Source organism: Palaemon carinicauda, chromosome 13 (genome assembly GCF_036898095.1).
Source record: "Palaemon carinicauda isolate YSFRI2023 chromosome 13, ASM3689809v2, whole genome shotgun sequence".
Lineage (NCBI taxonomy): Eukaryota > Metazoa > Arthropoda > Malacostraca > Decapoda > Palaemonidae > Palaemon > Palaemon carinicauda.
Window position 1 is genome coordinate 138,546,633 of NC_090737.1, and position 16,737 is coordinate 138,563,369.

Genomic DNA, 16,737 nt, shown 5'->3' on the forward strand with positions numbered 1-16,737 from the left:
ATTATATACAAAATCTAGAATTTAATCATTTTTAAAGTACAAAATAAATATTTTAAAATAATATTTTGCATATTTAGATTATATTACATCTGTTTTATTACTTAACAAAAAGAACAAACTAAAAAGAACGCCTCTATTTACACCAAATTTGGTTCGTAAACAAAGTTGAAAGTTTGTCGGCGTCGCCATGGAGGATTAATCCATTTTACGAAGTAGAAATTCGCAAATAATTATCTCTACGTCCCTTTGTAAGTTATTAGACATGTCTAAATACTCTGTTGCGTGTTAATTCTATTTTAGTAATAGCCTGTCTGCTTATGCTGAAGTAATATGTTTATTTGAGTGGGATTATGTATGGAGCTGGTTAGGGCAGACGTGAACTTTCTTAATACAAGTGAAATTTGTTTTATTTATGGGGAAAATGTTGTTTATCTTTATCTTTGATACAATAATTATGGAGTTGGTTTTATTTAGCGTTACTTTAACAGGGGTGAAGCAGGTTGTGAACCACAGGGTTAAGAATTAGTCTTAGGGTAGGCTTAAGATACGTTAGCCTACCCCCCCCCCCTCTTTTAGGTTAAGGTAGACTGATGGCAGAATTTTACATTAGAACAATACCTTTTAAAGACTTTAAAAAAGCACTTGGTTAAGACTTGGTCTTAATATAGGCTAAAGATACGATGGTCTAACCCCCCCCCCTCCCATTAGGTTATGGTAGGCTGGGGGAAAAGTTTTACTTTAGAACAATATCTTTTAACGACTTTTAAAAAGGGGAATATGCTGTAATAATAGATGTTTTCAATGTTTTTTATAATGATTTTGGGCTGAAATCCATTCTCAATGTTATTTATAATGATTTCTGGCTGAAATCCATTTTCAATGTATTCTATAATGATTTCTGGCAGAAATTCATATTTTATATTTATGATGGGTTGACTACCATAACTGATTGATTGATTGATTTAAAGTTTCTTGGCATCCTGACGTCTAAGGTCATTGACGTTGACTACCATAACCGAAAAGGTATGGTGTTGCGCTAGATATTGGCATCAGTTACGTTGAAAACACCTTGCATATACCGTATAACAGTTTAATTATATATTTAAATTTACTTGTTTAAACTTTGCTGTTTCAGACAGTAATCATCGTTAAACCTGTCATCGTAATCAGAACCAAATAATATTAATGAAACACAATCAGAACACTGGAGCTTTAGTTTTCCAGGACTTTTGGTTGCATAGAAAACACGACTTTCCATCCCATTTTCTATGGAGTCATTCGTAACAGTGTTTATCGTATTGCAAATACCTCATTTAATTGAGCTAATGAATTATTGGTTTTTGCTCTGTTGTATGCTTTGTTCGCTCGCGATAAAACATGATCTCATTGCTTCTATATTCTGGCAAGCGTAACATGTTTCGTTACGTGCGTTACTGTATTACCTAGGGCTGATATTTAGGTTTTAATTATCAATTATCTAAACTTATACTGTAATTTCAATACCGTTGGTATTATGGCCCAGCGATTGATGGTTAAGAGAGATAAACAAATGTACTATAGTAAATTTTTTTTAGCGAGGCAGATTTGCACCGACTCGCAGCGGTGCCCTTTTAGCTCGGAAAAGTTTCCTAATTGCTGATTGGTTGGACAAGATAATTCTAACCAATCAGCGATCAGGAAACTTTTCCGAGCTATTTGGGCACCGCTGCGAGTCGGTGCAAATCGGCCTTGCTGAAAAAATGGACTATAGTAATTATTTATTGAAATATGCTGATTAAATTAATTTTTGCGTTATTGTTAAATAAAACTGACTCGTTAACCTTAGGCTATTGTGGTGTTCTTGGCTTTGTTTCCATTAAAAAAAAAATTTCAGTCAACATTTGGAATTTAAAATGTCTAAAATTTGTCACTACTGAGATGGTTTGGTCATGTGTTCGAGGATGGATGGTGGGGAGAGAGTGAAGAGGGCTTGTGAGGACCCTGTTATGGGGAGAAGATCAAGAGGGAGGCAGAGAATTTGAAGTCGAGATTAGATGAAGGATGATATGGAGAGAAGATTTTTGGTGGAACAGGATGCCGTTGATAGAAGGTATTGGAGAGGGCCCATCATGCAACTGACGCTTTAATGCAAGGATAACGGTATGAAAGAAATTAGAACATATCTGTTCAAATTAAATTATAGTCAAAATGTTAGAAACTATTAAAAATACTACCTCGAGTGGCTAAGAAACACGAAAAACATGTACCGCTTGCCAGAACATACAAGCAATGAGATAATATTAAATTGTTAGTGCAGCAATATCTCATTGCTCCAGTATTCTGGCAAGCAGCACTTGTTTTGTTATGCTTGTTAGCCATGTTGGCTCGTATTTTCAACAGTTAATAACATTTTGACTTTAATCTTATCTAACTCTCCCTTTCAATCTTCCACCCCCAACATGTTCCTCTTAAGCTCTCCTCACTCCTTCCCCACCATCCATCCCCAACACAAGCCCACTCTTGCTCTACGTGAGATAATAAAACAGATAAACAAAATGTACGGTAGAGCAAAGACCAATAAATAATGAAATAATATTAGATTGAAGGCACAGAAGCTACAACGAAGCAAAGGCCAATAGATAATTAAATAATGTTTGACATGTCAACATACAGGTAAATATGCTTAATTAGGTAGGTTTTCATAGTAGGATGAACACTGGTATGTGTTCTATGTGTCCAGAAGGCCTAGCAAAAGGAAAGCTCCAGTGTTTTGATCGTTTCTTAACTACCCTGTATTACTATTTTTATTTATTACAATAACTATTATTTTAATACGATGACTTTTTTATCACAACATCACTGGTGGAAATAGAATTTAACAAGTTAACATAAATAACATAGAATCACTGGTACCCAGTGTAATATAAGGTATTTCAAAGTTTATTAACAATGATACCTTTCATAAACCCATAGCTCTTGTTATGGTAGCTGACCCACCATAACCCAAAAACTATGGAGTTTTGCCAGAAATAATTATAAAAAGTGTTTAATATACTATAAGATATAACAGGTAACAATCTTATTTTCTCCAAACTATTATTTGTACTATTCTATAATTAAAATTTAGATAAGAGAGCAGGGAGAGGGTTGAAAGGGACTTAACTCTCCTCACAGTAAAGCGATTGCCATCCAATTCAGGTTAAGTGAGGATACCTTATGGTAGGACACAAACCCCAAATATTCTTAAACTCTGGTATGAGGGCTATCATTGTCGGTATTGATATAAGATATTAGATTGAAACCCCCTTTCTCTTTTAAACTACTGTAACAATGGCCATTTGAGTTGTTAACAAGGTACAGACAGTAGTTACTTTTGAGTTGTTAACAAGGTACAGACAGTAATTACTTTTAAGTTGTTAAAAAGGTACAGACAGTAATTACTTTTGAGTTGTCAACAAGGTACAGACAGTAGTTACTTTTGAGTTGTCAACAAGCTACAGACAGTAGTTACTTTTGAGTTGTTAACAAGGTACAGACAGTAATTACTTTTAAGTTGTTAAAAAGGTACAGACAGTAATTACTTTTGAGTTGTCAACAAGGTACAGACAGTAGTTACTTTGGAGTTGTTAACAAGGTACAGACAGTAGTTACTTTTGAGTTGTTAACAAGGTACAGACAGTAGTTACTTTGGAGTTGTTAACAAGGTACAGACAATAGTTACTTTTGAGTTGTTAAAAAGGTACGGACAGTAGTTACTTTTAAGTCGTTAAAAAGGTACAGACAGTAATTACTTTTGAGTTGGTAACAAGGCACAGACAGTAGTTACTTTTGAGTCGTTAACAAGGCACAGACAGTAGTTACTTTTGAGTTGTTAAAAAGGTACAAACAGTAATTACTTTTGAGTTGTTAACAAGGCACAGACAGTAGTTACTTTTGAGTCGTTAACAAGGCACAGACAGTAGTTACTTTTGAGTTGTTAACAAGGCACAGACAGTAGTTACTTTTGAGTCGTTAACAAGGCACAGACAGTAGTTACTTTTGAGTCATCAACAAGGTACAGACAGTGGTTACTTTTGAGTTGTTAACAAGGTACAGACAATAGTTACTTTTGAGTCGTCAACAAGGTACAGACAGTAGTTACTTTTGAGTTGTCAACAAGCTACAGACAGTAGTTACTTTTGAGTTGTTAACAAGGTACAGACAGTAATTACTTTTAAGTTGTTAAAAAGGTACAGACAGTAATTACTTTTGAGTTGTCAACAAGGTACAGACAGTAGTTACTTTTGAGTTGTCAACAAGCTACAGACAGTAGTTACTTTTGAGTTGTTAACAAGGTACAGACAGTAATTACTTTTAAGTTGTTAAAAAGGTACAGACAGTAATTACTTTTGAGTTGTCAACAAGGTACAGACAGTAGTTACTTTGGAGTTGTTAACAAGGTACAGACAGTAGTTACTTTTGAGTTGTTAACAAGGTACAGACAGTAGTTACTTTGGAGTTGTTAACAAGGTACAGACAGTAGTTACTTTTGAGTTGTTAAAAAGGTACGGACAGTAGTTACTTTTAAGTCGTTAAAAAGGTACAGACAGTAATTACTTTTGAGTTGGTAACAAGGTACAGACAGTAGTTACTTTTGAGTTGTTAAAAAGGTACAAACAGTAATTACTTTTGAGTTGTTAACAAGGCACAGACAGTAGTTACTTTTGAGTCGTTAACAAGGCACAGACAGTAGTTACTTTTGAGTTGTTAACAAGGCACAGACAGTAGTTACTTTTGAGTCGTTAACAAGGCACAGACAGTAGTTACTTTTGAGTCATCAACAAGGTACAGACAGTGGTTACTTTTGAGTTGTTAACAAGGTACAGACAATAGTTACTTTTGAGTCGTCAACAAGGTACAGACAGTAGTTACCTTTAAGTTGTTAACAAGGTACAGACAATAGTTACTTTTGAGTCGTCAACAAGGTACAGACAGTAGTTACTTTTGAGTTGTTAACAAGGTACAGAAAGTAGTTACTTTTGAGTTGTTAACAAGGTACAGACAGTAATTACTTTTGAGTTGTTAACAAGGTACAGACAGTAGTTACTTCTGAGTTGTTAAAAAGGTACAGACAGTGGTTACTTTTGAGTTGTTAACAAGGTACAGACAGTAGTTACTTTTGAGTTGTTAACAAGGTACAGACAGTGGTTACTTTTGAGTTGTTGACAAGGTACAGACAGTAGTTACTTTTGAGTTGTTAACAAGGTACAGACAGTGGTTACTTTTGAGTTGTTAACAAGGTACAGACAGTAGTTACTTTTGAGTTGTTAACAAGGTACAGACAGTGGTTACTTTTGAGTTGTTAACAAGGTACAGACAATAGTTAATTTTGAGTTGTTAATAAGGTACAGACAGTAGTTACTTTTGAGTTGTTAACAAGGTACAGACAGTAGTTACTTTTGAGTTGTTAACAAGGTACAGACAGTGGTTACTTTTGTGTTGTTAAAAGGTACAGACAGTAGTTACTTTTGAGTCATCAACAAGGTACAGACAGTGGTTACTTTTGAGTTGTTAACAAGGTACAGACAATAGTTACTTTTGAGTCGTCAACAAGGTACAGACAGTAGTTACCTTTGAGTTGTTAACAAGGTACAGACAATAGTTACTTTTGAGTCGTCAACAAGGTACAGACAGTAGTTACTTTTGAGTCGTTAACAAGGTACAGACAGTAGTTACTTTTGAGTTGTTAACAAGGTACAGACAGTAATTACTTTTGAGTTGTTAACAAGGTACAGACAGTAGTTACTTCTGAGTTGTTAAAAAGGTACAGACAGTGGTTACTTTTGAGTTGTTAACAAGGTACAGACAGTGGTTACTTTTGAGTTGTTGACTAGGTACAGACAGTAGTTACTTTTGAGTTGTTAACAAGGTACAGACAGTGGTTACTTTTGAGTTGTTAACAAGGTACAGACAGTAGTTAATTTTGAGTTGTTAATAAGGTACAGACAGTAGTTACTTTTGAGTTGTTAACAAGGTACAGACAGTAGTTACTTTTGAGTTATTAACAAGGTACAGACAGTAGTTACTTTTGAGTTGTTAACAAGGTACAGACAATAGTTAATTTTGAGTTGTTAACAAGGTACAGACAGTAGTTACCTTTGAGTCGTTAACAAGGTACAGACAATAGTTACTTTTGAGTCGTCAACAAGGTACAGACAGTAGTTACCTTTGAGTTGTTAACAAGGTACAGACAATAGTTACTTTTGAGTCGTCAACAAGGTACAGACAGTAGTTACTTTTGAGTTGTTAACAAGGTACAGACAATAGTTACTTTTGAGTCGTCAACAAGGTACAGACAGTAGTTACTTTTGAGTCGTTAACAAGGTACAGACAGTAGTTACTTTTGAGTCGTCAACAAGGTACAGACAGTAGTTACTTTTGAGTCGTTAACAAGGTACAGACAGTAGTTACTTTTGAGTCGTTAACAAGGTACAGACTGTAGTTACTTTTGAGTCATAGTTACTTTTGAGTTATTAACAAGGTACAGACAGTAGTTACTTTTGAGTTGTTAACAAGGTACAGACAATAGTTAATTTTGAGTTGTTAACAAGGTACAGATAATAGTTACTTTTGAGTTGTTAACAAGGTACAGACAGTAGTTACTTTTGAATTGTTAACAAGGTACAGACAGTGGTTACTTTTGAGTTGTTGACAAGGTACAAACAGTAGTTACTTTTGAGTTGTTAACAAGGTACAGACAGTGGTTACTTTTGAGTCGTCAACAAGGTACAGACAGTAGTTACTTTTGAGTCGTTAACAAGGTACAGACAGTAGTTACTTTTGAGTTGTTAACAAGGTACAGACAGTAATTACTTTTGAGTTGTTAACAAGGTACAGACAGTAGTTACTTCTGAGTTGTTAAAAAGGTACAGACAGTGATTACTTTTGAGTTGTTAACAAGGTACAGACAGTGGTTACTTTTGAGTTGTTGACAAGGTACAGACAGTAGTTACTTTTGAGTTGTTAACAAGGTACAGACAGTGGTTACTTTTGAGTTGTTAACAAGGTACAGACAATAGTTACTTTTGAGTTGTTAACAAGGTACAGACAGTGGTTACTTTTGAGTTGTTAACAAGGTACAGACAATAGTTAATTTTGAGTTGTTAATAAGGTACAGACAGTAGTTACTTTTGAGTTGTTAACAAGGTACAGACAGTAGTTACTTTTGAGTTGTTAACAAGGTACAGACAGTGGTTACTTTTGTGTTGTTAAAAGGTACAGACAGTAGTTACTTTTGAGTCATCAACAAGGTACAGACAGTGGTTACTTTTGAGTTGTTAACAAGGTACAGACAATAGTTACTTTTGAGTCGTCAACAAGGTACAGACAGTAGTTACCTTTGAGTTGTTAACAAGGTACAGACAATAGTTACTTTTGAGTCGTCAACAAGGTACAGACAGTAGTTACTTTTGAGTCGTTAACAAGGTACAGACAGTAGTTACTTTTGAGTTGTTAACAAGGTACAGACAGTAATTACTTTTGAGTTGTTAACAAGGTACAGACAGTAGTTACTTCTGAGTTGTTAAAAAGGTACAGACAGTGGTTACTTTTGAGTTGTTAACAAGGTACAGACAGTGGTTACTTTTGAGTTGTTGACTAGGTACAGACAGTAGTTACTTTTGAGTTGTTAACAAGGTACAGACAGTGGTTACTTTTGAGTTGTTAACAAGGTACAGACAGTAGTTAATTTTGAGTTGTTAATAAGGTACAGACAGTAGTTACTTTTGAGTTGTTAACAAGGTACAGACAGTAGTTACTTTTGAGTTATTAACAAGGTACAGACAGTAGTTACTTTTGAGTTGTTAACAAGGTACAGACAATAGTTAATTTTGAGTTGTTAACAAGGTACAGACAGTAGTTACCTTTGAGTCGTTAACAAGGTACAGACAATAGTTACTTTTGAGTCGTCAACAAGGTACAGACAGTAGTTACCTTTGAGTTGTTAACAAGGTACAGACAATAGTTACTTTTGAGTCGTCAACAAGGTACAGACAGTAGTTACTTTTGAGTCGTTAACAAGGTACAGACAGTAGTTACTTTTGAGTCGTCAACAAGGTACAGACAGTAGTTACTTTTGAGTCGTTAACAAGGTACAGACAGTAGTTACTTTTGAGTCGTCAACAAGGTACAGACAGTAGTTACTTTTGAGTCGTTAACAAGGTACAGACAGTAGTTACTTTTGAGTCGTTAACAAGGTACAGACTGTAGTTACTTTTGAGTCATAGTTACTTTTGAGTTATTAACAAGGTACAGACAGTAGTTACTTTTGAGTTGTTAACAAGGTACAGACAATAGTTAATTTTGAGTTGTTAACAAGGTACAGATAATAGTTACTTTTGAGTTGTTAACAAGGTACAGACAGTAGTTACTTTTGAATTGTTAACAAGGTACAGACAGTGGTTACTTTTGAGTTGTTGACAAGGTACAAACAGTAGTTACTTTTGAGTTGTTAACAAGGTACAGACAGTGGTTACTTTTGAGTCGTCAACAAGGTACAGACAGTAGTTACTTTTGAGTCGTTAACAAGGTACAGACAGTAGTTACTTTTGAGTTGTTAACAAGGTACAGACAGTAATTACTTTTGAGTTGTTAACAAGGTACAGACAGTAGTTACTTCTGAGTTGTTAAAAAGGTACAGACAGTGATTACTTTTGAGTTGTTAACAAGGTACAGACAGTGGTTACTTTTGAGTTGTTGACAAGGTACAGACAGTAGTTACTTTTGAGTTGTTAACAAGGTACAGACAGTGGTTACTTTTGAGTTGTTAACAAGGTACAGACAATAGTTACTTTTGAGTTGTTAACAAGGTACAGACAGTGGTTACTTTTGAGTTGTTAACAAGGTACAGACAATAGTTAATTTTGAGTTGTTAATAAGGTACAGACAGTAGTTACTTTTGAGTTGTTAACAAGGTACAGACAGTAGTTACTTTTGAGTTGTTAACAAGGTACAGACAGTGGTTACTTTTGAGTTGTTAAAAGGTACAGACAGTAGTTACTTTTGAGTCATCAACAAGGTACAGACAGTGGTTACTTTTGAGTTGTTAACAAGGTACAGACAATAGTTACTTTTGAGTCGTCAACAAGGTACAGACAGTAGTTACCTTTGAGTCGTTAACAAGGTACAGACAATAGTTACTTTTGAGTCGTCAACAAGGTACAGACAGTAGTTACTTTTGAGTCGTTAACAAGGTACAGACAGTAGTTACTTTTGAGTCGTTAACAAGGTACAGACTGTATTGTTATTATTACTATTATTACTATCCAAGCTACAACCCTAGTTGGAAAAGCAAGATGCTATAAGCCCAGGGGCTCCAACAGGGAAAAATAGCTCAGTGAGGAAAGGAAAAAGGAAATAAATAAATGAAGAGAACAAATTAACAATAAATCATTCTAAAATAAGAAACAACGTCAAAACAGACATGTCATATAATAAACTATCAACAACATCAAAAACAAATATGTCATAAATAAACTATAAAAAGACTATGTCTGCTTGGTCAACAAAAAAGCATTTGCTCCAACTTTGAACTTTTGAAGTTCTACTGATTCAACCACCCGATTAGGAAGATCATTCCACAACTTGGTCACAGATGGAATAAAACTTCTAGAGTACTGCGTAGTATTGAGCCTCGTGATGGAGAAGGCCTGGCTATTAGAATTAACTGCCTGCCTAGTATTACGAACAGGATAGAATTGTCCAGGGAGATCTGAATGTAAAGGATGGTCAGAGTTGTGAAAAATCTTAAGCAACATACATAATGAACTAATTGAACGACGGTGCCAGAGATTAATATCTAGATCAGGAATAAGAAATTTAAAAGACCGTAAGTTTCTGTCCAACAAATTAAGATGAGAATCAGCAGCTGAAGACCAGACAGGAGAACAATACTCAAAACAAGGTAGAATGAAAGAATTAAAACACTTCTTCAGAATAGATTGATCACCGAAAATCTTGAAAGACTTTCTCAATAAGCCTATTTTTTGTGAAATTGAAGAAGACACAGACCTTATATGTTTCTCAAAAGTAAATTTACTGTCGAGAATCACACCTAAAATTTTGAAAGAGTCATACATATTTAAAGAAACATTATCAATACTGAGATCCGGATGTTGAGGAACCACCGTCCTTGACCTACTTACAATCATACTTTGAGTTTTGTTAGGATTCAACTTCATACCCCATAATTTGCACCATGCACTAATTCTAGCTAAATCTCTATTAAGGGATTCACCAACCCTAGATCTACATTCAGGGGATGGAATTGATGCAAAGAGAGTAGCATCATCTGCATATGCAACAAGCTTGTTTTCTAGGCCAAACCACATGTCATGTGTATATAGTATGAAAAGTAATGGGCCAAGAACACTACCCTGTGGAACACCAGATATCACATTCCTATAATCACTATGGTGCCCATCAACAACAACTCTTTGAGATCTATTACTTAAAAAATCAATAATAATGCTAAGAAACGACCCACCCACTCCCAACTGTTTTAGTTTGAAAACAAGGGCCTCATGATTAACACGGTCAAAGGCAGCACTAAAATCAAGGCCAATCATACGAACTTCCCGACCACAATCAAGGGATTTCTGTACAGCATTGGAGATTGTAAGAAGGGCATCACATGCTCCAAGGCCTTTACGAAAACCAAATTGCAAACTAGGGAGTAGATGATTACCTTCAGCAAACCTATGAAGACGTTTTGCCAGAAGACGTTCAAAAACTTTAGATAATATGGGAGTTATGGAAATTGGGCGGTAATCAGTGGGACTTGAGCTACCACAAACACATTTACATAGAGGAGTAACATTACCAATTCTCCAACTAGTGCTAAAAGCTCCTCTTCTTGCTAACTTGCGCAAAATAACAGATAACTTTGGAGCTAAGAAATCTGCTGTCTTTATAAAAAACAAAGGAAAAATACCATTTGGGTCTAAACCTCCATAAGCATCAAGGTCCATCAACAGAGCTTTAATCTCACGAGATCGAAAAGCTAAACTAGTTAGTTTAGCCTCAGGAAAACAGGAATGAGGAAGTTCAAGTTTTTCATTACTCTGTTTACTGTCAAAAACATCAGCCAAAAGGGTTGCCTTTTCCTTTGGACAGTGAGTGACTGAGCCATCTGGTTTAAGTAAAGGAGGAACTGTTGCATCTACACCAAAGAGTGCAGATTTGAGGGTAGACCACCATTTATGTTCCTGAGTTGTACCAGAAAGTGTTTCTTTTATGGTTAAATTGTACTCCTTTTCAGTTGAGGCATAAACTTTCTGAGCAAAAGCTCGAAGCTGAGTATAGTTGTTCCAGGTCAAATCTGATCTGTTACCCTTCCAAAGTTGATAGGCCTCCTGCTTCTCCAAAAAAGCACGTCTACAATCATTATTGAACCACGGTTTGTCCTTCACTCGGTACCTTAGCACACGAGAAGGGATACGCCTATCAATTATGTTGACTAGATTCTCATTCAAAGGGACAACAGGATCTACACTATTATATAATTGTGACCAATTCAAGCACAAAAGATCATGTAAAATCCCATTCCAGTCTGCTTGGGATTTCATATAGATTTTACAAGAATATGATATATCAGGGACAGGCTGCTCAGTCTTCACTAATAATGAAATCAAGGCATGATCAGATGTCCCGACTGGAGAACCAACCTTACCAGTTATAACGCCAGGGGAGTCAGTGTATACAAGGTCCAAGCAATTACCAGACCTGTGAGTAGCTTCATTTATGATTTGCTCACAGCCTGATTCAGAGGCAAAGTCTAAAGCTCTTAAGCCATGGCGATCGGTAGGAGAGATAGAACTTAACCACTCCCTATGGTGAGCATTAAAATCACCAACAAAGACAAAAGAAGCCTTTCTATCATCTTCTTGTATCTTAGCCATAATGGTAAGAAGACAATCGAAGATAGAATCATCCATGTCTGGATTCCGGTAGATCGAACATAAATAAAAGTTGTTATGCCTGCCACAAACTTTTATTACCTGAATCTCATGACATCCACATTGATAGCAGGACTTATGAGAAGCAGGGTACTCGGTCCTAATATACACCGCCATTCCCCTGGCCCTAGGGATGGCATCACGTTTCAACATTATTGGCTTCTTGAAACCAGTTATGAGGAGCTCAGATGAGTGCCTCATATTAGAAACCAAAGTTTCTGAGCATAAAAGAATATCATACTGTCTGGACGCAACTGTAAGGTCTTGGATATTTGCATGAAGACCACGAATATTGCAATACAGAAGACGACATTGACGAAATCTAGGACGTACTGGTCCAGGATTTCGCTCAATGTCTCCAGACAGCATAAGAATTAATAGAAATAAAAAAGAGACATCATACTTAAAAACTAGATTAACAAGAATTATAATAAAAACAATACGTACAGAATTATAAACAAAGTGATTGATGATACCCATAGACTATAGTAAAAAGTCGGAAAAACTGGTCAACATGGAGGAGCCGATACACCATGCAAGGCTAAATACCCTCCAGGATAGCCACTTCAACTGAAGGGAGGACAGTAAGGATGGTTTTGAGAAGAAAAAGAATCAGAAAAAGGAAAAGACAACCTCTTGATAAACCACCAGGCATCCATGGCCCTTCTATTAAGCCTGCCCAACACACCATTTCAAAAAAACAAGAGGAAGAAAAAAAAATAAGATAGAATAGTGTGCCTGAGTGTACCCTCAAGCAAGAGAACTCCAACCCAAGACAGTGGAAGACCATGGTACAGAGGCTATGGCACTACCCAAGACTAGAGAACAGTGGTTTAATATTGGAGTGTCCTTCTCCTAGAAGAGCTGCTTACCACAGCTAAAGAGTCTCTTCTACCCTTACCAAGAGGAAAGTACACTGAACAAATTGCAGTACAGTAATTAACCCCTTGGGTGAAGAAGTGTTAAGTATCTCATTGTTGTCAGGTGTATGAGGAAAGACGAGAATATGTAAAGAATAGGCCAAACTATTCTGTGTAAGTGTAGGCAAAGAAAAAATAAGCCGTGACCAGAGAGAGGGATCCAATGCATTACTGTCTGGCCAGTCAAAGGATCCAATACCTCTCTGTAGTTACTTTTGAGTCGTTAACAAGGTACAGACAGTAGTTACTTTTGAGTCGTTAACAAGGTACAAACAGTAGTTACTTTTGAGTTAACAAGGTACAGACTGTAGTTACTTTTGAGTTGTTAACAAGGTACAGACAGTAGTTACTTTTGAGTTATTAACAAGGTACAGACAGTAGTTACTTTTGAGTTGTTAACAAGGTACAGACAATAGTTAATTTTGAGTTGTTAACAAGGTACAGATAATAGTTACTTTTGAGTTGTTAACAAGGTACAGACAGTAGTTACTTTTGAGTTGTTAACAAGTTACTAACAGTAATTACTTTGTAGTTGTTAACAAGGTAAAGACAGTAGTTAAGTAATGAGTCAAGCCACTTTCGACTTTGGCCACTTGGTGAAAAGGTGTGGTCTTGCTGCTCCTCATTTGTTATGATGCCAAAACTATCTTTATGCCCTTTAAAATAGGCGGGACTGTAGGCAGTTGAGTGGATTATCATCATCTCTCTGCTGTTACCCAACTACCTTGTTATCAATTTAAAAGCCATTCCAGTTTGCATTGGATCATATTCGTAATCAAAAGGAATCCAGTTTGTAGAGCTAAGGAAATTACAAATTGCTCAAAAACCTTTGCTACGTTTTGAAATCGTGTACTGTATGGGCACCCTTACTTCAATATACAGTGCTTTACATTATGTATTATGTGTACTGTACTTATTTGTATTGATACTGTACGGTCCATCATGTACTTACATAATTTTCTACAATACACTCAGACCTTACCTTTTGTACGTTAGACGTTTTCAGGTTTTATTATTCTTGAGGACATGGAATTCCATAAGCAATATTCATGGGTAATTATTCACAATTTTATAATACCTAATATAGAATATACCATATTAAGTATACTGTATTGTATACAAGTAGATGTATACTGTGTATATAGATATCTACTAGATTTTCCATGTGCTCCAATTTTCTAGAATCAAATTTCTCATGCTATGGCTTTACTATGATATGGTACAGTATATGAATGTTGTTATATTCATGTTGTGGTATAGAATAATAATTGAATTTTTTTTTTTTTTACAGGTAACGGGTACTTTTGAAGTTTATCAAAGATGGATTTCCAGCATCGAGCCGGAGGAAAAACCGGTGGAGGAGGACAGGCATCATGGTCCGAGAGCAACAGAGATCGCCGAGAGCGTCTCCGGCAGTTGGCTTTGGAGACCATAGATTTGAATAAAGATCCCTATTTTATGAAGAACCATTTGGGTTCCTATGAATGTAAGCTATGTTTAACACTTCATAATAATGAGGGCAGTTACTTGGCCCATACTCAGGGGAAGAAGCATCAGACTAACCTAGCGAGACGCGCCGCAAAAGAGGCCAAAGAAGCTCCGGCACAACCAGCACCAGAGAAACCACGTGTCGAGATGAAGAAGTTTGTGAAGATCGGTCGTCCTGGGTATCGTGTCACGAAGCAGAGAGACCCGGAGAGTGGACAGCAAAGTTTACTGTTCCAGATTGATTACCCAGAAATTGCAGACAATGTCGCCCCTCGCCATCGCTTCATGTCGGCTTATGAGCAAAAGGTCGAACCTCCCGATAGGAAATGGCAGTATCTTCTATTTGCCGCAGAACCGTATGAAACCATTGCATTCAAAGTCCCAAGTCGTGAAGTTGACAAGTCCTGGACAACGTGGAACAAAGAAACGAAACAATTTTTCTTACAGTTTGCATTCAAGATCGATCCTAAAGCCAAAATGGTACCTCCAGCACCACCACCTATTCCAGGCCCACCAGGTCCCCCTGGGCCTCCAGGTCCGCCCGGTCCAGGAGGGCCTCCTGGACCTCCAGGTATGCCTCCGCCACCTGGCTTACCACCTCGTCCTCCTATGATGCCACCTGGTCCCCCTCCAGGTATGCCCCCTCCTCCAGGGCCCCCTGGTATGCCGCCGCCCCCAATGAGGCCACCGATGCGACCCATGATGCCTCCACCCCCGCCCGGTCCACCGGGACATCACGGACATCACGGTCAGCTCAGACCACCGCCTGCTCCTCCAGGCATGGGGCCGCCTCCCCCAGGGATGAGAGGACCTCCACCCCCTCCGGGAAGCCTTCCTCCTCCTCCGCCACCATTCAATCCAGTCCCCCCTCCGCCTCCATCAGGAGGTGTGCCGCCTCCACCGCCGCCCAAAAATTGAACCTGAAAATGCTTAAACTTTTACAGTTAAGTTTTCTTAATGTTCATAATTATTTTGAGTATTGTACTTTAATTTGTTAGAGAAATTATGAAATGAGCAATTTAGATTTAAATAATTGAAGCAAACTGAATTTGAAAAAAAAATTACTTTTTTTTTTTTATTTGTTATGACAAATCACATATTTTTTTCTCGAATGTATGTAAGTACAAAAAGCTTTGTCTCTGTAGAACTATTTAGTCTTTTGAATAATAAACAAAATCTAAATTACACTACACAGTCACTGTTTCCAAACAGTGACCCAATCAGTTGTGTTATGATACGTACATACATTTGAGTTCATACATAGATTTGTTTAAGATTAGATTGAGGTCTGCAAAGTTTTAATTTTTATAATGTTTCACAGTGATTTTAATTGCCCCTCTCCTTTCATTCCCATTGATTTGTTGAAAAGACATTTTTTCATAGCATTATTACAGTAATTTTTTCATCTACACTTAAAGACTTCCCTCCTTATATATGGTACAACTCAAGTTATTTTCTCTTTCCATTTACATAGGTGAAGAATAAGGTTTGATAAATTCAAATTGTAAACATTTACAATATATATCACTGTTAAATGTGTGTTATTTTAACCCCTTTTGTATGCAATTTGTATATCTTAAAAAGAATTACTATTGTTGAAATAGAACATAGAAGTGGAACATAATTTGACCAAGAATTACTTTTGTTCAAATAGGTCTTACGAAGAAGTGAGACATATCTCGACCAGGTATTCAAATTGTAAATTTTCTAATGAGCTTATTAAGCAAAATAATTTAATACAGGTACATTTTTCTGTTGGTTTGGTATTTATATAATCAATCATAGCAGTTCTGAAAGACATCATTTCACGGAGCGACACAGGTCGAGCCCAGAAATAGATTTTTCCTTCGTCAAAATCCCTATTATGTTACAAAATATAATATAAATAAACCAGTTTGGATGATACATAAGCTATCGTCAGTTATTTTAGCTTAATGGAAAATTTGGAAGTCTATATACATTAGCTTCCCTTAAATTTAACTGCTGGTATTCATCAGGAGACCACTTGAAAGTGCATACTGATAGTGCCAATGAATTTTCTAAGAAACTGAACATCCATCAAAAGTAACTAATGTACGGAATGAGCTTTGTATTCTGGGCTAATGGTTCATGCTAAACATTTGTGGTTATTTCCAGGGAGTTTGTAATACCATGTTTAGATGTGTAAACGTTTTTAATCTGCGCTGTACTACGAATAGCGTTCCTGCCGTTTATTATAGTACAAACTAATATAGATCTAGATATGAGATCATTTTGATAAATTATACCTTTTACCCCCAAAGGACGTACTGGTACGTTTCACAAAACTCATCCCTTTACCCCCATGGACGTACCGGTACGTCCTTGCAAAAAAATGC

At 36.5% G+C, this 16,737-nt stretch overlaps 1 protein-coding gene across 1 annotated transcript; it reads left to right on the forward strand.

Moving 5' to 3' along the window:
• The first annotated feature begins 135 nt into the window (after positions 1-135).
• Sf3a2 (splicing factor 3a subunit 2) lies at positions 136-15,915 on the forward strand. Its single transcript, XM_068385973.1, has 2 exons — positions 136-248; positions 14,184-15,915. The coding sequence occupies exon 2, from the start codon at positions 14,213-14,215 to the stop codon at positions 15,296-15,298; it is 1,086 nt and encodes a 361-aa protein (XP_068242074.1). The 5' UTR covers positions 136-248; positions 14,184-14,212; the 3' UTR covers positions 15,299-15,915.
• The last annotated feature ends 822 nt before the right edge of the window (positions 15,916-16,737 follow it).